This window comes from Diceros bicornis, chromosome 9 (genome assembly GCF_020826845.1).
Source record: "Diceros bicornis minor isolate mBicDic1 chromosome 9, mDicBic1.mat.cur, whole genome shotgun sequence".
Taxonomy (NCBI): Eukaryota; Metazoa; Chordata; class Mammalia; order Perissodactyla; family Rhinocerotidae; genus Diceros; species Diceros bicornis.
In genome coordinates, this window is record NC_080748.1 from 15,316,520 (window position 1) to 15,343,377 (window position 26,858).

Sequence of the window (26,858 nt, forward strand, 5' to 3'; positions counted from 1 at the left end):
TTCTGCAAAGTGTTAAAGCAAAAAATAAGAAAATAATCTCTAAATGACCCTAAAATAAACGGATAATCAAACACCTCAAGGTTGCTCTACTTATTTGTATTATAGGATTTAATTTCTTGATCATAAATCACAAATCTAAAGACTACTGGTAAGGTTCAAAATCTGGAACAAAAGGCTCTGACAGTGTTAGATACACCAAGTTAAATGGATGAGCCTTCCTCTCTGCTCGTCTGGACACTCTCTCCCCCAGCACGTATCAAATACAGCTAATTCACACTCCATCTCCATGTTTCCTAAATTACAACTGCCCTATATATCGTTGCTCTACTTAGATCAATGTGTCTTTAATATTAAAAAGTTGTTGATTGTTTTAGGGAGAAGACTAGGTCTAACATTCAACAAATATTTATTGACTTATTAAAGGAGAAAGCTCCAAAGACACAGTAGTAACCAAGGAAGACCCGACTTTCATGGCTAAGGGTATAAGATAATCTTTCTTATATAAAACCCTGGGCTCTACTGGCCTTTAAAAAAGCAAAAGGAAGATGGGGAGGAAGAATACCACTTTGGACCACTATCCTTCTAGCTTTAACAATTTCTTTCCTATCATTCTCCAGAATTAGAAGAAAATTTTTTTCTCACTACTGTTTAATTAATTCAAAATGTCTAGCCTAGGTCTATCACATTTCTTATAAATACTTCAATTTACTTATATTCGAAATGAAATGTTTTAACCACATCTTTGCCAGTGTTACTCTGTACTATATTCCAATAATCTCAATCCCACAATGTACTCTTTGCCAGTTTCCTGAACCAAAAAGTGTCTTAATCTATTTATGAAACCAATGTTATGTTTTTCACGAAGTCTTTTCTATTCTAACAAAAATTCCACCCAATTTCACATTTAGAAACAATAAAAAATCCACAAACGATTCTTAATGAATTAAGAAAAAACAAACAAGATCCAGTCCTTCTATTTTTTTAAATTAACTAAAACAAAATAAGACAAATACTCAACAGAAAGAATTCATCATTCTGTACTTAAAGGTTTTCCTTGTAGAATCTAATAATTATAGTCATGCATCACTTAACGACAGGAATACATTCTGAGAAACACGTTAGACGATTTCGGTGTTGTGCGAACATCAGAGTGTACTTACACAGACCTAGATGAAACAGCCTACTACAAACTTAGGCTATGATACGATATGATACTAATCTTATGGGACCACCATTATATATGCAGTCCATCGCTGACCCAAAACATTATGTGGTGCATGATTGTAATTTAATATATTATTTATATAGCAAACCTAAGTAACTGGCTCCTTCGTTGTTTTTTAACTTTGGAAAATTAATTTAAACAACATAGAACAAAGATGCTAATTATTATCAAAGAAAAAAAGCCCTTACTTCTTCAGAAATTCAGAAAACTAATGTAATGTTCATGATATCTACAACTAGCACACTTAAGGATTAAGTGGACACTAAAAGAAAAATAAATTAAGACTACGTACAAATAGTGTTGATCTATTTTTAAAAATACTGCCTCAAAATTAGTCAGCAAAACAAAGAGCTTACGTAATTTAATAATCCACTTATTGAATGCTACACATTTCAAATGCTAATTAAAATCAGAAGATTAAAATAAATTTTAAACATTAAAGCACAAGAGCATTTGTGAAAATTCAATTGAAAAGATGTTGCTGAAACACGATTATCGATTATTCCAATGTATATTTTGTAGGAAACATTTAAACACTAAATGGTATCTCTACTTTCAATCTTGATTTTAAAAAATAGCACTCTAAATAAATGGCCACTTACAGATTTCTTCACTCAACTTCACTGGTAAATCAACATACCTTCTAACCCTATAAATTCAAAGGTACCATAAAGACGCACTCAATTCTTCACTGGAATTTCCTTCCTATCTTGAAGAAAAAAAAAACCTAAATAATAATTTTTTTAAAAGATGACTATGGGGGGGCCGGCCAGGTGGTGCAAGCAGTTAAGTGCACGCACTGCGCTTCAGCGGCCCGGGGTTCGCCGGTTCAGATCCCAGGGCGCACCGACGCACCTCTTGTCAAGACACGCTGTGGCAGCGTCCCATATAAAGTGGAGGAAGATGGGCATGGATGTTAGCCCAGGGCCAGTCTTCCTCAGCAAATAGAGGAGGATTGGCAGATGTTAGCTCAGGGCCGATCTTCCTCACGAAAGAAAAAAAAAGATGACTATGGTTTAAAGGATAAAACGGGATATAGCGAAGAATATGTCTGACTTAGATTTGAATCCCAGTTACATCTCTCGCTAGAGAAATTATGTTGGATAAGTTGCTTAACCTCTGTAAGTTTTTGTTTCCTCTTTATAAAACCCTTGTAGGTTGTTATAAAAAATTAGAGACTGTAACAATCACATTAAGAATAGGGTCTGGCACTGACAGGCATTAAATAAATGGCAGCTACTTAAAGGAATATTATTAAATTAAGGCTTGTTGCTCTTAAATTCCTATTGCACATCGTAGCAGCATTGCAGAATACGAAGAACCATTCGTAGAAGTTGAACTCAAGATAGCTATCAGGTTTCCTTCAAAATCATTCAGTTCTTTAAGAAGGGCAGATTGAAGAATCATGACATAATAGTGAATTCCATTACAGTCTATCTCTAACTACTATTTATCAACTAGTCTATCATCACGATGCTTAAGTACTGTAAAAGAGTTTTTTCTCAAATCCATACATCCAAGTACTATGCCATGTTTATGGGATTCCTAACCAATGAATAACACATTGATAGATTTTTATAAACCTTTCCAAGTATTTTCATAGTAAAGTTCTGCCTAAACAATACGGTCAGGAACTAACTGCAAATCTGTGGTCTATAAGTTTAACACGGTTAAATAAGGTTCATTACCAACAAGGAGTTCAGTGGAACACAGAAGAGGGAAAAAAGTTACCTCTATTTCTGTCAGCCACTTACCATCCCAACATCTTCTTTAAAAATGTTATAAAGTTACACGAGGATAGCTGAGCAGAAAATGCTGAGCAGAAAATGGACAGAAGAAAAAGAAAATGTGTACAGAAAAGACTATGAAAGAAACAAGAAACATGATTTCTAACACTATTAAGAAAGACAGAAAGAACAAGAGAGAAAAAAGAGGAATAAAAGGGGAGTAAGAACCCACAATCAAATTTTCTTTCATTTTGTTATACTAATAAAACTAATGAGTTCAGAATTACAATTGAAGACACACTAACAAAGTTGTACAATGATTATAATTATTAGTTGTAGATGAACTAACCCCAAGAGTAAAACTTTACTTTTATATGTCCTGAGAATATAGTTAAAAATGCAAAATAAGAAAATAATCCAAATAAAGTGTATTTCAATGGACTCTACTGAACTTGAACAGAATTTTAATCATGAATGAACAGATTATTCTTACTTTTTTTCCTTAGTTACTAATAAAGTTGGGAGGCAAAAACCCAATAGGTCATCTCAAAATCTCTCAATCTTCCCAGTAATTTACAAAAAGAATTTCAACTAAAAAAAAAACACACGGAAATATTAACAACTGGACAACACTCCTAGATGTTGTCCATCACTAGAAGAGTGTCCAACACTCTTCAGCTACTCACCAAAATAGGTATGATGCTTGTTAATGTGATTGTGTCTAGCTCTAAGATTAGGGGTCAGACTACAGCTGTGTCCATGCTAGACAAAATAATCTATTTTACTGGTACTTAAATTTAAGACAGCTTATTGAAGTTAATGGATTCTGTACTAGGAAGAGTATAATATTGTTATTGCAATTATCACACCTGGAATGTGACAGGGTTATCATTCAGAGAACAAAATTAGGACAAAGGGGAAGAAAAAGAGATTATTTCTAATCTAAATGACTTTCCTTCTATTATACGTACCAAACAGTCAAAACTTTCCAACAGACACAGCCTTAACTTTGAGAAGAACTCTCTATTTACTCTTGAGGCTTCCTTTCAGAGTTATTTGTGCTACTCTTTCCCCTTTTTCTGAGCATAATTTGATAATGACAATGTATGAAGAACTTCTACATGAGATATACTCAAAATTGAGCTTACATACATGTATATTCTATTACAAAAATTATGCCATTACTAATTACGTCATCACTAGTTACTCCTTTCAGAATCTATAACAACCTAATATTACTTACCATCCAAAGGGTATGTTAAGGAGAAAATCTGGTATACGTACAAGGAGATCAATTGTTTTAACAGTACCTTAATTTTAAAAATAAAATAAAAATTGGTATGCCAATCTTATTCAATTGGTAAAAGGAAAGAAAACCATCACCAAAGAAGATACTCATTAATCCCTTAATATAATCTCTCCTTTCCCTGTAAATTCACAAGAATTACAGCTAACAATTTTACTGGAAAAAATTTTTACTTATAAATTGTAACCTATAAAACTTAACTCTAAAAACTACTCACTCAATCTGCTCTTTTCTGCTGCCACAAAATATTTATTCTAGTCATTGTAACAAAACTAAGTAATACTTTATGATTTTAGACTAAGAAGCATTACTCTATTTATATGCGTTGCAGATGTTAAAACAAAACAAAAATATACACACAAAAACTTTAGCCCTAATAACTGAATTCTCAGTTACCGTATTCAGAATATTAGACTACTATATAAAACTTCAATAAAGGCTAGCAAGCTTGGGGCCGGCCCTGTGGCTTAGCGGTTAAGTGTGCGCGCTCCGCTGCTGGCGGCCCGGGTTCGGATCCCAGGTGCGCACCGACGCATCGCTTCTCCGGCCATGCTGAGGCCGCGTCCCACATACAGCAACTAGAAGGACGTGCAGCTATGTCATACAATTATCTACTGGAGCTTTGAATGGAAAATAAATAAATAAATAAAATTAAAAAAAAAAAAAAAAGGCTAGTAAGCCTATCTGGTCAAAGCGCTAATACATAAAAAACCACATTTCTTTGACATTTTCCAAAGAGAACACCACCTATTTTTTTTGTAAATATTTAGGAAACCAGGCTCAGAATATCAGTAATTTCTGCAACAACAAAAACTCAAATATGGTTAGAACAAATATTTTATATCCTTTGAAATGAGCTCTTTCAAAATTTATCTATACATAAAACTAGAAAATCCCATAATCTATATTAATTAGACAAGAGCTAAGCAAACTTCAAATACTTGAATCCATCCTATTACTCCAACAATAAAATACAACCCAACCTTTTGTAAGCAATCTTACTTCAAAATAGACATAAAATATTTTAAAAATGACACTTCCTTTCAGAAAGGTGAATACTGAAAATAAAGATTATCCATTCAAAAAGCAGTACCAAAAGTTCAACTTAATTACCACACAAGTATTTTTACTAGCAGGATTACGACATATAGAAAACTGTAAATTTGCTTATCAAAAAGAAATTTTTAAATTTTGACTTTTACACCAAGCCTACAAAAAAACAACTTAATCTTTCTGAACCAATCTAGAAGCTGTATTCTGCCTAACTAAATGTATTTCATCTTAGTTAAATATGACGACTAATACCTAGTTTATTCTTTGTGGTGGAGACCAACTCAGAATGGGGGGTAGCAACTGGGGGCTATTCCATTAAGAACATATCTAATTAAAGAAAAAAAAAAGGAATATATTTGAATAGAAGAAAAAATTTTGATGAAAAACCATTAATTGATAAATTCCATATTTTTATAGATTTTTAACATCAAGCAATGGCTTATGACTTTAGGTATCTTTTATTGCATATTCATTCCTCTATTCTGTTATTGTTCAAAAAATAAAAATAAAACTAGCCAGAATGTTTGGGGGAACAATTAATTTAATTTTCCGTCATTAAAAAAAAAACCCGTGAAACTCTTTCAGAATGTTAATTTCCCTACCTCAATAAGCATTTATAATTTTTAAAAAATAATCAGTAATGACTAATGATCTTCTGCATGATTATTATTTAGTACTCAGAAGTACTAGGAGATGAAGTTGAATCTGTAAATAAAATCTGGAAATTTACTTTAGACTTACTACCTAACATGAACACGTTTCCTCATAATTGGTATCTTCCAAAGGCAATTCTTTACTTCTGCAAAATAAATTTGGCTAATTAAGAGTCTATTATTCAAAAATAGTAGATTTATAGTACTATTACTCCTAAACAAAGTTTTACAAAGACAGATGGAAAGGGACACACAGTATATATTAACAGTTGTTTCACCTGTCCCCAAATTAAATTCTTCTGTACTATTTTCAAAATGTGCTAATTTGCATAATAAAATACTGGGAAACAAAAGCCCAAATACCAAGAAGTATTACTCTGAAACAAAAGAATATATGAAAATAGTGGATGAAGGAAATGTGTGTATGTATAAATAAATATGTATACATTTACACACGAAACATGAGTTAGCATTTTCCTACATCATATTTAGTTAAGATGAACAAATACATACAGATAGACATGTGTTAAACCAAATAAAGCAAGGTAATACCCATTCAAATGTAACAGAATTGAATAGTACAAACAAATAGAAATCATATTCTTATCTCACTAAAGGCAATGTAATAAAGACCTTGCTGAAGAGTACCACACTTAGTTTTGTGCCTTGCAACTTAATATTACTTAATAACTTAATATTATTTAAAAAGTAATATAAAGATATGGGAGAACATTTAAAGTTCAGTTGAAAAGAACAGCAAAAGGTTTTAAAACAACATATGAAGAAAGATTATGGGATTCAAGAAAGAAAGTTTAAGGGCCATGAAATATTATCACGTAAAACATAAGAAGGATCATTAATGATTACTTTTTTAAATAGCATGTAATTAGCTGGGGTTTTTCCCTAAAAAAGAGTAAAGCAAAGCAAAGATTAGGATAAAGTACAAGATCTCCGAAACGAACTGAATCCCAGTCTTTAAATTTTAAGTGAAGGAATATAATCTAATAAAGAAAACTATCCGATGCAAAATACAATTGGCTCTACAGAAAAATTAAAACCAAGAGAAATAAAATATCCTAGAGGACAAATCTTACAATTAATGCTAAGGAGCTGTCCAAAATATTTTTTATATTAGAATTATACTGCGTTTAATTAAACAGAGAAAAGTGATATATTTCACAATAGCCTGAGCAGCTTTTTCTAACCTATATAGTGATTTCTCTATTTATCCATTACAGAATTGGGGAGTATAGGGAATAGGGGCATAGCTTGAGAACAAGGATAATGAATATGTATATATTATATTATATTATGAATATGTATATTAAGAAAACTCCCCAGGTGATTGATACACCTACTATATGTCATTCGATGGAGAATTTTGTTTTAACTAAGTGATATGCTAATTATAGCTCAGAAATATTTTTGTCACACAGATGAATTTGCAGAAAGATAATTTTACCTGTATAATGAATAGAGGAATCAACTAAAAACTTGCCTATAACAAGTTAGTATTTCTTGGATATATAAGGCAGCCAAGGAAAAATATTAAAATTTTATGAAAAATTAGATTTAGGTATGAACCATAAAATTGTTCAACATTATCTACAAATAGATAAAATTAGTTTAAAATTCAATTGTAGAAAAACATTCTAATTCTTATCCACTCTACTCAGGTGTTTTCATAATAACCAAAAGTATTACAACAAAACATTATAAAAACATTTAAAATACAATTTTATATAAATTTTTATTTACACTTTAGAATTTAAAAAACTTGCTGGGAACACCCTTTGTGAGGCAACGTAGTCTTTTTTTTGGGGGGAACTATTTAAACTTCAAGACAGGCTCACTAATTTTTTTCAAGTGCAAAGAATAAATGTGTTAGCTGAAAATAGCCAACTTAAAGATTATTTGTAACACAGACTTGATCAGGTGAGCCTAGAGAACCTCCCCACCTCTGTCTCCCCTGTGAAGGAGGAGGTCTTTGTGTGCTTTTGTGTGGCGGTTCCACTGAATTCATTACAATAGAGATGGACATTTGATATTCATAACGATCCAACATCTGAGCAATCTTCTGTCGAGACACACCATGTTTATTCCTCCTACCAAAAAAGAAAAGGATTTTAATTCTTTTTTAAGAATGTATAGGCTTAGAGATTAAACTGTTTTGAGTAACAGAATACAGATTCTAAATTATATTTTGCAAATAAATATTAGAAGATACATCTCATTTATCCACATTTAAAAAAAATTCTATCGGCTCTCTCAGAAGTTTTTAACAATATTTTTAAAAGGTTTAAAGATACCATAAATCACAGCAAAGTGTTAACTGATTATATCTTCTTCACACAGAACTAACTACCAATTCATTGAACTAATGAGTTAATCTCTCCCCTTTTTTAATAACAAAATCAAAGATTATGAGACACCATTTTGAGAATTACAGTAGAATTGAGTGGACTTCTAAGACTCATAAAAATCAATATAAAATATCACTTTTTAAAAGTTATTTTAGGATACTTCCTATTGCATTTTTAAAACCTATAATCACTACCAAATTATTATTACTATAGATACAACAATTTGGACATATCTCACAAACATAATGTTGAGTGAAATAAACTAGACAAAATGAATACATACTGTATAATTCTATTTATATAGAGTTTAAAACAAATTAAACTACAGTGTTAAGGCAAATGATGTTTTAGAAAAAAGAAAAGATGCTTTAAAGAAAAGCAAGGAAGTAATTACCAGGGTATTGTTACTGGGAAAAGGAGTTCAAAGAACTTCTGAGGTGTTGATAATGCTCTCAAGACATGGGTAATGGTTAAATGATTATTTGCCTTATAAGAAATTTGTTAAGCTGTATATTTGTATTTTATGTACTTTTCTGTGAGTTTAACTATGACAACAAAGAGTGATTTAAAAATTATTCTTGACCCTCAAAGAACTTTTTACAATTTATTTTACCCTTGTTGTTTTCTGTAACTTGACTTGGACATGGCAGAACACACGGAACATATTTTACATTTAATGTTATAGTTCTAGATTTATTAATGCTACTTCATTTTTCCCAGAAGGACACAAAAGAAATGTTTACTTCTCAAAACTATTGATGTTTACATTCGATATGAGAAAAGAAAGAGAGAAAAAATGGAAGACAAAAAAAAGAGATCTGAGGCTAAAAATTGGCAAAATATGACTAATTCCACATGATGTCAAAATTAATGATTCAGTCAATTTTTTACAAAAAAAGCTGTCAAACTATGCTAGATATCAGTTAAACTGACTTTATTTTGTAAAGTCAATTTATACTAAGAATCTTAATAAATTTCAACAGTCCTCAAATGTAAATGAAGCCTAACTGTATAACAATTCCATCAATTCATTTATTCAGCATAACCCAAATATCTTTAAACTTCTGTCTCTTCTAACTGAGGTGCAATACACACACAGAGACAGGCAAACAATACAAGATATTAATAAATCTATTAGTATATCTATTCATATATGAACACATAGCGTGCAAATCACAAAGGGAAAGAAAGGTAACCAAAGGAATGAAGGGCAAGGGGGAAAGAAGCCAACTACCCAGCCACACACAGAATAACAGCTTTTAGCTACAAGAGGGCAAACGGAGGTGGGAGAAAAAACTGGTTTTAAAATAAGTGAGGTGATGGTTACACAACTCCGTGAATACAATGAAAACCAGTGAATTGTACACTTTTAATGTGTAAATTGTAAGGTATGTGAATTACATCTCAAAGTTGTTAACAAAACAGGGGAGACGGAGCGAAAGTGAGGAAAGAAAAAAAGAGTCATAGTCAGGAAAACCAGTGACATGAGAGGAAAAGGACAAAGGTAAACACAAATGGAAGAGCAGGGCTGAAAGTAATACAAGCCCACAATCCCTCATCACAAATTCTGAAACCTAAAATGCTCTGAAAACTCAGTTTTCTGTTGACTCATATGGTAACAAAATCTAACCAGATCTGTACTTATTTGGCAGCACGATCTACTCAGAACTAACACTAGATTATGTAGAATCTTACTTATCTACTTAGACTGACTAGTCATGATTTGCTATAGAAATATTAAGATGTTTGATTATGACATGCTGCCCCAAACTCTGCTAGTGGTGTTATGATTAGGAATATGCACCCCTATATTACCTTTCTAAAACCCCAAAAAAAATCTGAATTCTAAAACACACTGATTCCAAGGATCTTGGTTATAGAATTACGGATTTCTAGTATTAAAGATGGAAAAGAGGGAGCAAGATGAAAGCACCAGGTAAAAAGGCAATGGGACCTAAAATGGGAAAGAGATGAAATTGGAAAGGCAATGCAGAAAAGTGGCCTAGCAAAACACAGAGGGAAAAGTCCTAATTTTTCCCTCCAAGTTTTCTGGATCTCCACTAGCATTCAACAAACTGTGAAACAATGTAGAAATATACATAAGAAAAAGTTAACAAACACACTTGACAAAGAAAATTTAATAAAATTTAACAAGGCAAGATGCCTCAAAAACCTTGAATTTAAGTCAATGTCCTCTTAACAGAAAGTGAGACACAGCAGTCCCCATTCACAAGTAGCAAAGATATGACAAGCAAAAGTCAGTAAAGAAATGGACCATGTAAAGAGAAAAGAAAGAAAAAACAAGAAGAATTCAAAAAAAATTGAGTGCCTTACTTTTCTAATTCTTCAGGATCAAATTTCCACCAAGTTTCAGGTTCATGAAACTCTACTCTGTATCCTTTTCCTATGGCCTACACAAAGGAAAGGAAGAAAACAAATACCCAGAGAATATTTCTTAAAGTAAAAAGAAGGCAAGACAGATATCATTTAGACAATACTTCTAAATTTGCTCAACCAAGAAAAAATTTACTTTTAAAATAATATGGTTTATAACAATTTTAAGACCACTTAACTGGACAAATTCCAATTACTACTCTCAAGCCCAGACAAAACTAACAAGATGAGCATATTCCTTAATAAGTACCATTCCCAATTTTTTAAAAACTAAGCAAATGAACACATCTCTTTAGAAAACAAGGACAGATGATTTAATAATGAAGCTCAAAGTAACCAAAATTTCAGAACATGAAAAAACTGACAAGAATAAAATATAAAAACTCTCTCATATTTCATATTTACCATTTCCACATACGGTTTCATTTCCCAAGCTTGTGTATTAGTGTTGTCTATTATAACTGGAGATCTCCCTTGATTGATAGCTTGTTTTGCTGAAATAAAAAACAAATTTAAAAAACAAAAACAAAAAGCAGAACCATTAGTTTAAAATACACAAAATAAAATTTAAACATTAATTATTAAGAAATTTTCTACATCTGTGTACTTAAAACCAAAACTGCAATCTCTTGAGTCAGTACCATGAAAAAAAAGGACTCTGCTAGATTAAAAAGGAATTAAGAGACATAATGACATGCAACGTGTACTCTCCATACTGGATGCTAGTTTTGACAAATTAGCCGTAAAGGATACTTTGGGGAAAACATTTTGTTGAACTTACAGCTAATGAAGCCTTCAGTCTAGAGCTAACTTTCATTTATAGGAAATACAGGAACAAGTTATATTTGAATATGGTCTGAGTATGAAAAGCGGTGAACATTTATTGACACAGAAAGATTGAGATTGTTAACTGAAAATGGCAAGTTACAAAACAATATGTAAGTATGATCTGATCTTGGTCAAAATACAAAGATCTGGGAAAAGTTACTAAGACATCAAAACTGGTCATCTGTAGGTGATGGGAAGATTTGCATTTTATGCTTATCTGTATTTTCCAATGCTCTACAATTACAAATAATGCTTTTGAAATAAGAAAGACTTACATTAAAAAAAAAAAAGAGTGCTATGAATTTACTGTTACTTGCCAGCAAAACTTTATATACCAAGTAGCTAAATACCACAGTTCAACTGACTTTGTGGATATTTCTTAGGACTATGATTCTCAAATTGAGAGCTGAGATAAAACGAAACTTTTCTCAACTGTATCTCCCTATCTGTACACCATCTCCTCCCCCATGAGGTGAGAATCACTGCCACAGTGAGCTACTGTTAATGACAGGAGTGTGTGTACCCCTTCAGTGTAAACAGACAAGAAATATCATTAAGAACCCACGATAAAATTCAAAAGGCTGAGGTAAAATACAATGATATGGAAGTTTTGTTGTGATTTAGAATTCAAACCACTAAGTTCTGCGTAATGAAAACATACAGATGTCTAAGGGCAGACACAATTCTAAAGGTTAATTAAGTAGCAATGACTATGGTGGCATACGTATTTGGGAGAAGACGTCTCTAAATACCAAAAGAAATTTAGAATTTGGGTCATAAATAGGATACCAAGATGCTATCATCTCCCATTACTCCATCCTCAATCAAAACCAGTGATCAGGGCCGGCCCCGTGGCTTGGCGGTTAAGTGCGTGCGCTCCACTGCTGGCGGCCCGGGTTCGGATCCCGGGATCGCACCAACGCACCGCTTCTCTGGCCATGCTGAGGCCACGTCCCACGTACAGCAACTGGAAGGATGTGCAGCTATGACAGACAACTATCTACTGGGGCGTTGGGGGAAAAATAAATAAATAAAATCTTTAAAAAAAAAAAAAAAGTGATCAAATCTTTCATTAAAAAAAAAACATTAAAGTAATTCTCCTAATGTCTGATAGTTAGGCTTACACCTCCAAGGAGTTACGTTCTAGAAAAGGAGCTTATTAACCAAATAAATCTCTGATTTGCAGGAATGAGATTGTCTTCTTTCCATGAAGAATCATCATTCAATACAACATTCCAATGCACTCCAGGAGAAGAGAGCTCCTAAGTAAACAACGATTGAATACCCAAATAATGAAGAGTCATTTTCTTTAACAAATTAACCATCATACTCCAAGAAAGAATAATGACCCCTTGGAGATGCTTTCAATTTATAACCTGTCTAAGATGAATTTAGATTCTGCTACCACAGTCATGTGCCAAATAACGACATTTCGGTCAATGATGGACCACATATACAACAGTGGTCCCATAAGACTAATACTACATAGCCTAGGTGTGTAGTAGGTATACCACCTAGGTTTGTCTAAGTACACTCTATAATGTTCTCATAAGGACAAAATCGCCTAACAACTCATTTCTCAGAACATACTGCATGACTGTAATAAACACGAGGCAGACAGATTATTCCCAGAATGGTGCCTGGCATTTAAAAGTATTCAATAGGGGCCGGCCCGGTGGCGCAAGCGGTTAAGTGCGCACGCTCCGCTGCGGTGGCCCGGGGTTCGCCAGTTCGGATCCCGGGCGCGCATCGACGCACCGCTTGTCAAGCCAAGCTGTGGCGGCGTCCCATATAAAGTGGAGGAAGACGGGCACGGATGTTAGCCCAGGGCCAGTCTTCCTCAGCAAAAAGAGTAGGATTGGCAGATGTTAGCTCAGGGCTGATCTTCCTCACAAAAAAAAAAAATTCAATAAACATTTGTTGCAAAAAGAAATTTTGCCCTAAATAAAATGTCATGCTTATAATTTTCAAAATGTCTAATAATTGCTAGCTATCATTACCTTGAAAAAGTCCATACTTATTACATTGATAATAAAACCAGTAATTTATCTAGACACCATTATCCTGTTCAGCATGTATAATTCACGTGGCACGAACATTTTAATGAAATATTCTAGACTAGTATTGCAAAGAGAAAAAATGTTTTACACAAACTTCCCAGTCTACCAAAGGAATACTGGGTCTGTCCACTGCCTTTATGCATTCCCCTTGTCACCTACTCCCATTCCCCTTAACTTTAGACCAATAACTCCAAAGACCTTTTGGAACTGCAAGACCACCATTATTTCATTCAGACAGTAATGTTCTGTGGTATGCAAAAAAAAAAAAATCAAAAAGAATTAATATTTTTTGAGGGGGCCTATCTGGTGGCGTAGTGGTTAAATTCACATGCTCTGCTTCTGTGGCCCGGGGTTCTTAGGTTTGGATCCCAGATACAGACCTACACACCACTTATCAAGACATGCTGTGGCAGGTGTCCCACATATAAAACTGAGGAAGATGGGCACGGATGTTAGATCAGGGCCAATCTTCCTCAGCAAAAAGAGGAGAATTGGCAACGGATGTTAGCTCAGGGCTAATCTTCCTCACTAAAAAAAAAAATTAATATTTTTTGAGATTTTTATGCCACTCTCTAACATATTTGGAGAAATCCTAGAATGTCATAGAACCAATACTAGGAAATAATCTTAGAATCAAACTTATTTGACATTTAAACTTTTTACTCAAAAATATTCTCACTGAAATTTTTTACTCTGAAAATTAACAATTAAAAAGGAAAGCATTTATCCTGTTTTTCTTGTACATACTGTATTTTATGGTACAGTATGTACAAGTTGCTAGTTCTAGGTGAGAGGAAATTCTTTATTACAGAAGAATTCTAGCTACTAAACACGGAAGGAATGATAGACCTAGAAAATCACCATCCTGCAACTCAACGAAAAAAGTGATTCAGGAAACAATTCATTGTTAGATAAAACCATTAAATATAAGGTTGATAGGGAACTTGACAATGGAGGGAGTAGGCTGTCCCTTCAAAGCTACTGATCAATCTTAGCACCACTAAAAATGGGACAACCAGACATTTGCTTACTAAAAAAAAGCCGAACCTAATAAATACTCCAGTCTAGAGCTGTCTTCCATTTAAGGAAATACAGGAGGAAAAAAAACAAGTTAAATGGTTACCACAAGGAAGCAAACTGCCAACTGAAGGATAAGGGACATTCTATAGAACAAACAACCAAGTTTCTGCAACAAGTTAACGGTATGAGATGGCAAAAAGAGGGGAAATTGCTATAGATTAACATAATTAAAAGGAACATAAAAACAATGTACTGTGAGGACTTTGTTGAAATTCTTTTTCAAACAAAACAACTGTACAGAAATATTTAAGGGGAACAGGGGAAATTCGATTACAGACTGAGTACTACATGTTGTCAAGGAATTGGGTTTTTCAGGTATGATGGCATTGCAGTTAAATAAGATGTGATTGAGTAAGAAGGTTAATTTGAATTGCATAAAGTATGATGTCTAGAATTTGCTTTAAAATACTTAAGCAACTCATAAAATGGTGGGAGTGAAAACAAAAAGGATAAAGCCAACACAGCAAAATCTTGATAAACTGATAATTCTGAGTGATGGGTTCATAGTAATCTCTTTATGCATTCTTCATCTTTTTAAAAAGAAGTTATAGTATAAGCATTTACTTAGTTCTAGATCAACAGTTTTCAATCCTGACTGCAACATTAGAATATCTGGATAACTTTCAAAAAAAACCACACCAATGCTTAGATCCACTCCAGACCAACTAAACCAGAATATCTGGGGCTAAGACTCAGGCATAAGTTTTTTTTTAAAAGGTCCCCAACTGATTCAAATGTGCAGCCAAGGTTAAGAACCACGATCCCAAAATGGAAAGAAACTGATCCATGTGCCTCTAAAAAATATATTAAGTATATTTTTTTGTAGAGTAACATTGAGAAAAACTTTTTCTTTCTTTCTTTTTTTTTTTGGTGAGGAAAACTGGCCCTGAGCTAACATCTGTTGCCAATCTTCCTCTTTTTGCCTGAGGAACATGAGCCCTGAGCTAACATCTGTGCCACTCTTCCTCCATTTTGTATGTGGGACACTGCCACAGGACAGCTTGATAAACGGCGTGTAGGTGTGCAACTCGGATCCAAACTGGTGAACCCCGGGCCGCCAAAGGGGAGCACGCGAACTTAACCACTACACCACCAGGCCAGCCCCAATGAGAAAAACTCTTAATATTCATAGGCATTATATTAAGCCTTAGAAAACATAAGCATTACTCTTAGGGAAATAACTTTTGGGAGTACATAACAATAGTATCAGAGTTCTCTGAATTTATTCATGAGGTATAAAATAAAGCCTATCAAAATATCCCACACCTCTATTTTACCAGCTTATATTGGTATACTATTTACAAGTTTACAAAATAGTCTATCTAAATTCTCTGATTTTCACAAAAACTTTAATCAAGTAGGGCAAGTATAATTATCACCACTTCTAACAGATGAAAAAATTGGGTCTCAAAGCTGTTTAAATGGCTTGCCAAAGTCGTTCAGCTGGTAAAAGTCAAGTCGAAAATAAAAACTCAGGTCTCCTGACTCTTAGTCAAATATTCTATCCCAGGAGACTTGGCCCAAAACAAACCTCTGCTCTGGTTCCAGTCATGGGCATCACCAAGTTGATTAACATTATACCTGTACCCATCTTGATGGTGAAAATAGTCATCAGTGCTGAACACAATGCCATCACGACTCTGACCAAGCAGAATTCTGTTAATAAAAGAAATCATAAAGGTGCCATTTATAAAATCTATAGTCATCAGAAATAAGCCACACAGGAAAGGTTATTAAATGAATTTCTGGTACTTACCTTTAAGTAAATTGCAAACAGAACAGCACAGGAGCTGAACCTTAAAGTTTTCAGATTTCAAATTCACCTCACTTGAATCTACACAATTACAGCCAGTAACAAAAGCTTTTTTAAGCAGCATTTGTATTGCAACTTTTAAAAACACTCTTCTATCAATCCCAAAATTATGTCAACTATTATCCATGTTTTAATTTTAGTGAATTTTTATTTGGTGACTAAAATTGCCTAAATTTAGTGCAACAGGTAACCTAAAAGGCAAGTAAGCCCAAGCAAGCAATTCATCTGGGGAAAACTGTATTTCACCCAAGAGAGCTCTGATAAACTCATTTCCATGAAGCACAAACACATATGACCTGAAAGTGAGAGTCAGAAATAGCTTGAGGCTTAAGGTTGTAAAACAATCTGTGATCCTCCAAAGTATAATCAAACTTTAAATGTTTTAAGAGATTAAATTACTAAATGAAATTATTAAACACTAAATAAAGAACACACTCTCAGAACATTAACGATAATGAAGCTCCGTCCTCACAATATGATACTACCTTACACTTCTAAGGAGAGCGAGATTACAAGTGTTCAGTGTCAGAATTCCCATAACCACTGACTCATCAGAGACTGCAGAGTGTGTTGAGAAAAGGGAAAACACAGTAAGAGAATGATTCAGATCCAACAATAACAAAAATATTTTGTTGTTTCTTTCCTATCCCTTAACCATTAGGCAACTGGATATCATTCTACAATTTCTTCAGAGGAGGAGGGGAGTGAAAGGTGGTAGAAGAGATTAACAGTAAAAGAATACTGTCCTGGGATGATTTAAGAATACTTACTCCCTAATAAAAATAGGAAGAATTCAACTATTAAGATAACAAACAGGGCCGACCCCGTGGCTTAGCGGTTGGGTGCGTGCGCTCCGCTGCTGGCGGCCCGGGTTCGGATCCCTGGCGCGCACCGACGAACCGCTTCTCCGGCCATGCTGTGGCAGTGTCCCACGTACAGCAGCTAGAAGGATGTGCAGCTATGACATACCGCTGTCTACTGGGGCTTTGGGAAGGAAATAAATAAATAAATAAATAAAATTATAAAAAGAAAAAAAAAAGGGGGGGGGCCGGCCTGGTGGCACAAGTGGTTAGGTGCAGGCGCTCCGCTGCGGCGGCCCACAGTTCGCCGGTTCTGATCCCGGGTGTGCAACGACGCACCACTTGTAAAGCCATGCTGTGGCGGCATCCCATATAAAGTGGAGGAAGATGGGCACAGATGTTAGCCTAGGGCCAGTCTTCCTCAGCAAAAAAAAAAAAGAAAAAAGAAAAAGAAAAGAGGAGGATTGGCAGATGTTAGCACAGGGCTGATCTCACAAAAAAAAAATAAGATAACAAACATATCTCTCCTTTCCTCAGCTTATAATAAAATTGTATATATTTTATAATAAAAAACTGCATATATTGAAACAAAAATTTTAAATATGCATTTCCATTTAAATATGCATTCCCAATTATAGTTCAAATTACTTCAAACAAACCAAATGAAAGTAAATGGTTTGAGTTGTTTGTTTGCTTGTTTGGGAGGCTGGAGCTGGATTTCTTTTTTAAGCAACCATAATTTTTCCAAAATATACCATCTAACATAAATGGCATGTTATTTCCTTATACAGATAACCTCGAATATAAAAATGCCACAATACTGGCATTCCAAGCTCAATCATCTAAAAAGATTTTGATCATAACCAACCATGATACCTAATCATATTCAACAGTACCAGAAAAATGACACCATCTTTTGTAGATATTCTATGTTTCATTTCTTTCTGTTCTCTTACTTATCAACAGGTGATTTTTCAGATGTTAATAATACCATACAAGAGTACAGCAGCTTTTGTATTCAGGAAATCTCTTAACCTCTCCCAAATAAAAAAAGGGGGGGACGAAATGGAGGAGACAGAAAATCATTTTACATAATTAAACCAAGCCAACATCAAACATGAATAAACCTCTATGAAGAGCATCTTAATTATATAAATCATAATTACAGCAAATAATTTTAGCTTGGCGAGACATTTTTCTCCCAGACTGCTTATGCATCTTTTTAAAATTCCCTGAATTATCTCAAACTACGAAGCTTTATTTTGGGGACTTATTTTTTAATTAATCTTTTTTTTTTTTGGAGGAAGATTGGGCCTGCGCTAACATCTGTTGCTATTCTTCCTCTTTTTAATTTTTTTCTTTTTTCTCCCCAAAGCCCCAGTACACAGTTGTGTATCATAGTTGCAGAGTCGTAGCTCTTCTATAGGGGATGCCGCCTCGGCATGGCTTGATGAGCGGTGATTAGGTCCACGCCCAGAATCCAAAAAGGCGAATCCCTGGCCACCGAAGCAGAACGCACGAACTTAACCACTATGCCACCAGGCCAGCCCCTATTTTGGAGACTTATATTTTTAAAATTATCTATATCTGGGGGCCGGCCCAGTGACGCACCGGTTAAGTATGCAAGCTCTGCTTCAGGGGCCAGAGGGGTCGCAGGTTTGGATCCCAGGCGCGCGCTGACGCACCACTTGTCAAGCCATGCTGTGGCAGCATCCCATATAAAGTAGAGGAAGATGGGCACAGATGTCAACCCAGGGCCAATCTTCCCCAGCAAAAAGAGGAGGACTGGCATGGATGTTAGCTCAGGGCTGATCTTCCTCACACACACACAAAAAAAATCTATATTTGGGGCCAGCCTGGTGGCACAGCGGTAAAGTTCGCGCACTCCGCTTCGGCAGCCCGGGGTTCGCAGGTTCAGATCCCGGGCACGTACTGATGCACTGCTTGTAAAGCCATGCTGTGGCGGCATCCATATAAAGTAGAGGATGGGCACAGATGTTAGCCCAGGGCCAATCTTCCTCAGCAAAAAGAAGAGGATTGGCATCGGATGGTAGCTCAGAGCTAATCTTTCTCACACACACAAAAAAATCTATATCAACCTGGATATATCTAATGTTATACCAACCATATGAACCACAAATAAATTATTTGAGAATACTAGTATTTTCAAATTTTTATAGTCAGAGTCTATCAGAACTCTCCCAAGTTAAGTCAAGTAGTAAAATGGATGCTCAGAATGTCAAAATCTAGAACTCTGACAAATCAAGTATCTAATAAAAAAAAAAATCAGATGTGGGCCCACTGGCCACTTTATTTGTATTTTTTCAAAACAGGTATCTTTTTCAGAATCTACTATGTGCCAAGCATTTTATAGATATACCTATGACCTCACTTAATTCTCACAACAACCTTGCCAATTTGATATTAAACAAATCCGGAAAAGACAATTTCAGAAATCAGGCCACCAGAGTTACATAAATAATGGTAGGAGAGCCAAAACGGCTTACAATGATCCCTGCCTCCTAGTATTCACACCCTTGTATCATCCCCTCCTCTTGAGTGCAGGCTAGAGTCAGTAACTAGCTTCTAACTGACAGAATATGGCAGAGGTGATGGAATGTTACTTCTGAGATTAGATTACAGAAAAAAAAGAGACTTCTGTCTTGGGTTCAGAGCTGGCTCACCTTCTCTCATCACATTGTGAACGGAGAGAGGCCCAAGTAGCAAAGAACTGAGGGAGGGTTCCAGCCTACAGCCAGCAAGGAACTGAGGCCCTCAATCCAATAGCTTACAAGGTACTGAGTCTAGCCAATGACCTCATGAGAGATCTTCCAAGTAGATCCTCCCCAAGACAAGGCTTCAGATCAGCACACAGCCCTAGCCAACATCTTGATCACAGCACTGCTAATGACCTTGAACCAGGGGCACCCAGATTCCTGTCCTTCACAAACTGTGAGACAATGTCTGCTGCTTTAACAACTCAGTTTTAAGGTAATTTGTTACACAGCCATAGACAACAAACACACTCTATGCTTATAATTTTTCACTTAAGTAAGGAACAAATGAATCCTGTTCCTTAAGCCCTGTCCTGGGAACCCTATTCTCCAAAATGGCCTACTGTGAGAGAGTTAATTTTCATGGGTTTATTTTCAAAATTTCTAAGAACTCTACATCATTTTCTTTAATACATCCATGTGTATTTAAAAATAAAAGTGATTTTCCCAAAAACACCTGAGTAAAACTGACACTTCATGAACCTTCAAACTCCTTATTTACTAAATGGCCTTGATAACCCTAGTCCAAGACCACTTTATTGGAGCACTTCACTCTAAACACTCTTTGAATTAAGAACAGAGACCTACAGGGGCTGGCCCAGTGGCATAGTGGTTAAGTTCAGCACGCTCTGCTTCAAATTTGTCAACATCTAGAACTCTGGCCTGGGTTCACGGGTTCAGATCCTGGGCGCAGACCTACGCCACTCGTCAGCCATGCTGTGGTGGCAACCCATATACAAAGGAGAGGAAGACTGGCACAGATGTTAGCTGAGGGCAAATCTTCAGCAAAAAAAAAAAAAGAATAAGACACCTACATAAGAAAAGGTCAATCTTTCTTCTGGAGTTTAAACTGAGATCTCCTCCTAAAGCAGGAAGGAAAATAAAATATCTTCTCATCTCTCTTTAAAAACTGTTGTTTCCTATGGCTGCTGTAACAAATTACCAAAAAATAGGTAGCTTAAAACAACATGGATTTATTATCTTATAGTTCTGAAGGTTAGAAATTAGAAATCAGTTTCACTAGGCTAAAATCAAGGTGTGGGCAGGCTGGCACTCCTCCTGAAGCTCTAAAGGAGAATCCGTTTCCTTGCCCTTTCCGGCTTCTAAAGGCCAACTGCATATCTTGGGTCATGATCCCTTCCTCCATCTTCAAAGTCAGCAGGGTAGCATCTTCTCTCCTCTCTGACAAGTGCCTCAACTATCTTTTATCTCTGATCAACTCCAGACATTTTGCTAATAATGACATTAGTGGCTTGTTTCTGAAAATATACTCTCTCTCACTGGTGAAATCAGCAGAGTATAAGAAATGTGGATAAGCTAAAATATTTTAGATTCACCTCCTCCTTGCACGAACAGGCTATAAGAATCTAGCAAAATCTATAGCCCACACCCCTAGGAATGACATCCAAAGCGTGATCCCTAAACGGTGCTGTGTCTACTCACTGAGTCAGAGGATTCTATTTGGCTGATGACAACTAAAATGGTAACAAAATTCTATCTCTAGAATATTGTTGAATTCTGCCTCAAATGAACATTTCATCAAAGTGCTGTCAGTCTGCCTAAAAGGACAATGAGTTGGCACTTTATCACACCTAGTAAGGTTACATGAACTGTTTTGTACTAGCTTACTCACAAATATTTAAAGTCTGTACTTGTGTTAGAATTTAATCTAAGACTGATTTCATTAAAATCTGTTAGTGAAATTGTGGGTAAACGACTAAGCCTCACCTACTTATAACCAAATTGGCTTAGATCAGTTATCAATAAATAAAAAGATAAATGCTGTCTTGTGTAGCTTATGCTAAATGCAAAGAGTGGTGAAGGCAAACACACGAGTTCAGAAGGAGGATTACTGAAAGCTGAGATGCTAAGCTAAAACCTCAAAAAGTGGAGACATTTAAGAGAACCTTTGACTAAGAAGAGTCCTGAGAACAATGAATGGACAAGTATCATGTCTCCTGCAGTGGAGGGCAGGTACTACTAGTTCAAGTGCAGACGGATATGAAGATGGAGAGGTGGGTAAAGACTAAATTAAGGAAGAAGGGGACGTGAACACTACCCCCGAAGAATTTGAGCTTAGTCTAACCCCCTATACTCATTACCATACATCAATAGTAAACAATGCTATCTTTTAATTTAGTGCCCCAAATCAACTCAACTCTGATTTACCAAATCTTTACTTCTTTCTGCAAAGCTCATTTTGAAAGCTAACTTCTACGTGAAGCCATTCCTCACTAGAGAATATGTGACTTTATATCCAGTCCCAAACAACCAATCCTACTTCATTCAAAAAGTGTTGACCTAAAGAGATACTCCTGCTTCTTTAAGCAAGCTCCTGGAAGTCAGAAGTCAGGCATAGGGCTATGCATGCAACAGATACCAAAGTGAGGGAGCAGATAAGAAACATACTATCATTTATACCCCTAATTTTCTCTCTTACTGGTTTTTGTAACTTCTCTCAAGTCCCTTAACATGAACTTATTCTCTTTAGCCTCTGCTCCTTCTCTAAAATGAAAATACAACTCATCTCACAAGATTTTTATATATGAAAGTTTTGTAAGCTGTAAATCATGACACAAATGGTAGTTGCTACTGTAACTTCCATTCTTATAACATATACCCAATTCCTCAAATAAAGAAATATATATATTATATATAATCACCACTGTCATCTCCCACTACCATTATGGCTCCTTGAAATTCTATTGAATTACCCCTACTTTATTCACCTTCAGCCTCAACATACTCCACTCTGTTGTCCCAAACCTAATTTTTCTTCCTTACTTTTATTCTATACCCACTCTTAGTCAGGTGGCCCTAGCTAAGAGATCCCTTCATCGAATTTCCAAATTTCAGCTATTTCTTTTCTCTGATATTATATTCTAAATCTAGAAGACTGCCCATGTTTGTGAGACAACTTCAATCTTAATTTCCACCCTTTTTAAAGAGTGGAAATTCCATCTTCTCTACAAAATTTTCACTAAAGTAAAAGGAATCAAAATGCAAAGACCTAAATTTAAACTCATTTACAAAGATCAGAGCTTACAATCTAGCTTGAAAGGTCTATATCATAAATTTAATCTTTCACTAATTTCTTGCTTCTGAAGAAACTTTTGTTTAGATTATCTTGCAAGTAAATATAAAACATTTACCAATTGGTTCCTTGGACTTTTTTATCCTCACCCAAAAATATCAAATAAATTTTTTTTCTCCTAATCTGGCATAAATCTTGAATGATCCTACATAAACTGCAAAGAATTTGTATTGTTTTTCTTTGCACTATTTTTCATAACTGCACAAATATATTCAATATTCTTTTTTAAAAACGTATAAACAGGAATTTGAAACATTCTGTCATACGATAAAACGTCACCAGTTCTACTCCATTAACTCAGATATTGCTCACTTCAAACTCCTTAAAGAAACCAAAAAAGTGTTCCCTCTGCCAATCAATGGTATGAACACAGCACAGTGCTTAAAACATGCTCAAAATTCCTTTCCTTGGGTTATCTCATTTGCTTCTCACAATAATTCCAGAAAAATAAGTATTACTCTATCAAGTTAGCAAAACCTGTCCAAAGCCATAAAGTGAAATAACCAAGTTAAAGCTCAAATCTTCTAACCCTGAGTCCAACTCTTCTTGAATAGCTTACTTAAAAGGGAAGGCCAGCAGTTCTCAAATAGCATTTGCTTTCATCATTGTCATAATTATACACGGTGTTATCTATTTTTAAAGCCCTTAGCAGAATCTAAATATAAATATAAATATATATGTCAAATCTCCTTTCCTCTATCAGGTAACATCTTTTTAAATATTTACACTGTCAGATGCCATTCTCAAGTATAACAAATTAAAGATTTTTTCCTAGAAACATGAAAGCATTTGTCATTGATTACAACTATTATTGATGCTTTTTAAGTAATGAATTACCAAGTATTCACTTGGTATCCTTTACTTACCGAGACAACGTTGTTTTCCCTGAACCAGGCAAGCCTCTTAAAAGAATAAGTAACTTCTGCAATTTATTTAATTTTTCCTCTTGAAACTGCTGGTTCGTAAACCTATCTGTTCCATTATGCTTGTCCATAGAAGGATCTTTCCAGCATCCTTCACTGGTTTCACAAAAACTATTACTCACGTATCCATCTTGCACACTGTAGCCATTTCTAGAGGGACGATCACTACTGGTACCCTCACTACAGTCAGTATATTCATTGTTCTGATCAAAAGTTAAACAATTCCAGTTAACATGACAACTATTTACATAATAGCCATTTCGCATCTGAGAGCCATCTTGGGTATGGAAGATATTTGATAGTGGATTTGGTGGAGCATTGAATCTTTGAATATTTAAATGATAATTAAAACTAGGAAGAGGAGGACCTTGGGGTACTATAAAAGAATGCACTGATTGCCATTCAGGCCTGAAGGAAGTAAATGAATCGTCACAAAATGTAGGTATTACCTGCCCATTACAAGGATATTTGCCTGGTTCATTCACCAAATACTGTTGATAACCACAATGTGACTCAAGAGCATTACTAGGATCTCTTTTCTTTTCTTCTTCAGACTTGAACAGATTATTATCATGGCCCTGATAATATGTAATAAGTTGTTCCTCAGAGGGTTTGGGTTCCTTACAACTGCCTTCTGAATCATCTTTTTCATTTTCAAGCTCTTCAATTTCTTTGTAAAATTGGAATAATTCATTGTCAATCTCTGATTTTTTGAAGTTAAATTTCTGTTTCTCTTCTTGTCCTCCTCTGCCGGCTATACCATTGATAGTGTCTGCTTGATTCCTCCTTTCATTACATTTCTTTTTCTCAGGGGGTTTGTAAATGGGTCCTATAAATGCTTTACTTGTGCTATATATCTCATCATCTTTGGATATCAATGGGGGACTCGTATCTTGTAAAACTTGTGAATCAACGGATTCAGTAACATCTGGTCTATTATCAAGTATCTCATTACGCACAGGTTTCAGCAAATCTGTAGTTTTGGTTTTGTCCTCCCGAGGATAACTATGTCCTCTGACATCAATGGTGGTCACAGGGACCCAATCATTTCCAGTTTTCTCTTGGAGTCTGTGAAAATTAGCACTACCCTGATGGGGGAAAACATAAGCCTCTTCGGTTGACTTCAATTTTTTATAGCATGGTTCACTTATTAGTTCTTCCCCATGCCCCAAGGATTTGGCTTCAGAAATTTCACCATAAGACATCTGAGGAGCAAAGAAATCATATAATTAATAGCTAATATTTTAGAAACCTAAACAAAAGTCTCTTTGGAAACAAGAAAATGGAAAAAGACAATTAAATTTGTGAGATAACCATATCGTGGTAACAATTCCCCAGAATACAAAAATTATAAAATTGTAATTTTATAACCACTTACTATTTAAGTATTGTTATAACAATGATTTAAGGGAGGAGTCTCATTGAAGGTAAATATCCTTTTTTAAAAAGGGTACATCTCACTTTTAACCTAAATGACTCATTTCTGAATTTAGAGAACTTAAAGAATTTAAGTTTGGGAAGCTGAATCAATAATGTACATATTTTGATGATACAGATACACAACTGTGTACTAAGGAGAGTAAATCTGCCAACCAAAGTGACACATATGCAAACTAGTTGTGATAAATTGCATCATAAATGTCTTCCTATTTAAATAGGAGTAAATAAATCCAGCTCCCAAACCTTAGACAACCACATCTCTTTAGCAATCAAACGTTGGATTAAATGCCAGTCATTATTCACCCTATTCCTGTCAGCGTAAAAGTAGTTTCCCAATGGGTGTACTGCATTAATTTAAGCGGAAAAAAAAAAAGATAACTTCAGTTGCACTGAGAATGACGCAAATATGTCATTGTGTTTAGAACACAAATCCGGCAACTCCCAAAATCAAAGCGCTCATCTTTTCCAGATGGTTGGTCTATCTAGAAAATAAATTCTGCTTCCCTTAGAAATGTCTTAGTGACCCTCAAGAATACAATCCAAAACCCTGTTTCACTCAATACTTCTTCATTCTGCCCGCTCTCTGGTCTTCCTCTCTCTAACACGAGAGAAGAAGAAAAGGGCAAAAAAGACGAACTAGAGAATGATACAGGTAGGCCGTAGAGAGGCGGAAGGAAGAGATAACTGTAAAGAATGCAGTCCACCCGGAGACAGCTCCTTCCCAAGTCACCTCTCAGCTTCTCAATGCCTCATTCGAAATATCGGAAAAGCCCCAAGGAAGAACAAGGGGGATGCGTTAACAGAGCGTGGTCTATACACAACCTAAGCCCCGTGGCCTCCCGACCTCCAAAGAGGGCAGCCCGGGCAAAAAGTGCGTCACCCAGTTTCTTCGTCTCACTGGACACATGTTCGGTCTAGGAATTCAAGAGACGTCCAAGGCTGAAAGGTTCACGCTGGGCTTTTATGTTTACGGCTGATCTAAAGGGTCCGGCCTAGCGCCGGCAAGAACCCCAGTCGCTAATGGAAGAAACAAGAAACCGAAAAACGACACCACCGCTACCCCACCCTCACTTAAAACAGGGTGTTTACTCACCTTATACTACAGCTCTGCATTGACCTTTACCTCCCAATAAAACCTTCTTCTACAAAGACACGAGCCTCTGAAAAGGTGCAAGAAACGCGAACATACGGTCTCAACGCAAAGACCCAGAGGGACTAAAAGCCCAACCCTCAGCGACAAGTCGTCCCTCCGTACGCAAGATGGCGGCCCCCTCACGGTTACCCCGGCAAGAATTACGGATTCGCGCCAGGCATTGTGGGAATTG

The 26,858-nt window shown here is 35.5% G+C and overlaps 1 protein-coding gene across 2 annotated transcripts in view; it reads right to left on the reverse strand.

Moving 5' to 3' along the window:
* LOC131410123 (uncharacterized) overlaps positions 1 to 26,781 on the reverse strand; it is a 74,766-nt gene extending 47,985 nt beyond the window's left edge. For both annotated transcript variants that reach the window (XR_009221166.1, XM_058547981.1), the window contains exons 1-6: positions 26,627 to 26,781; positions 24,037 to 25,298; positions 16,221 to 16,345; positions 11,127 to 11,215; positions 10,662 to 10,738; positions 7,923 to 8,069 (exon numbers count right to left, since the gene is read on the reverse strand). Coding sequence is in view for 1 of the 2 variants with exons in the window: in XM_058547981.1 (XP_058403964.1) it covers positions 7,923 to 8,069; positions 10,662 to 10,738; positions 11,127 to 11,215; positions 16,221 to 16,345; positions 24,037 to 25,298 (1,700 nt within the window). In the remaining variant the exon portion in view is untranslated. The remainder of the gene's footprint in view (positions 1 to 7,922; positions 8,070 to 10,661; positions 10,739 to 11,126; positions 11,216 to 16,220; positions 16,346 to 24,036; positions 25,299 to 26,626) is intronic.
* Between the last annotated feature and the right edge of the window lie 77 nt (positions 26,782 to 26,858).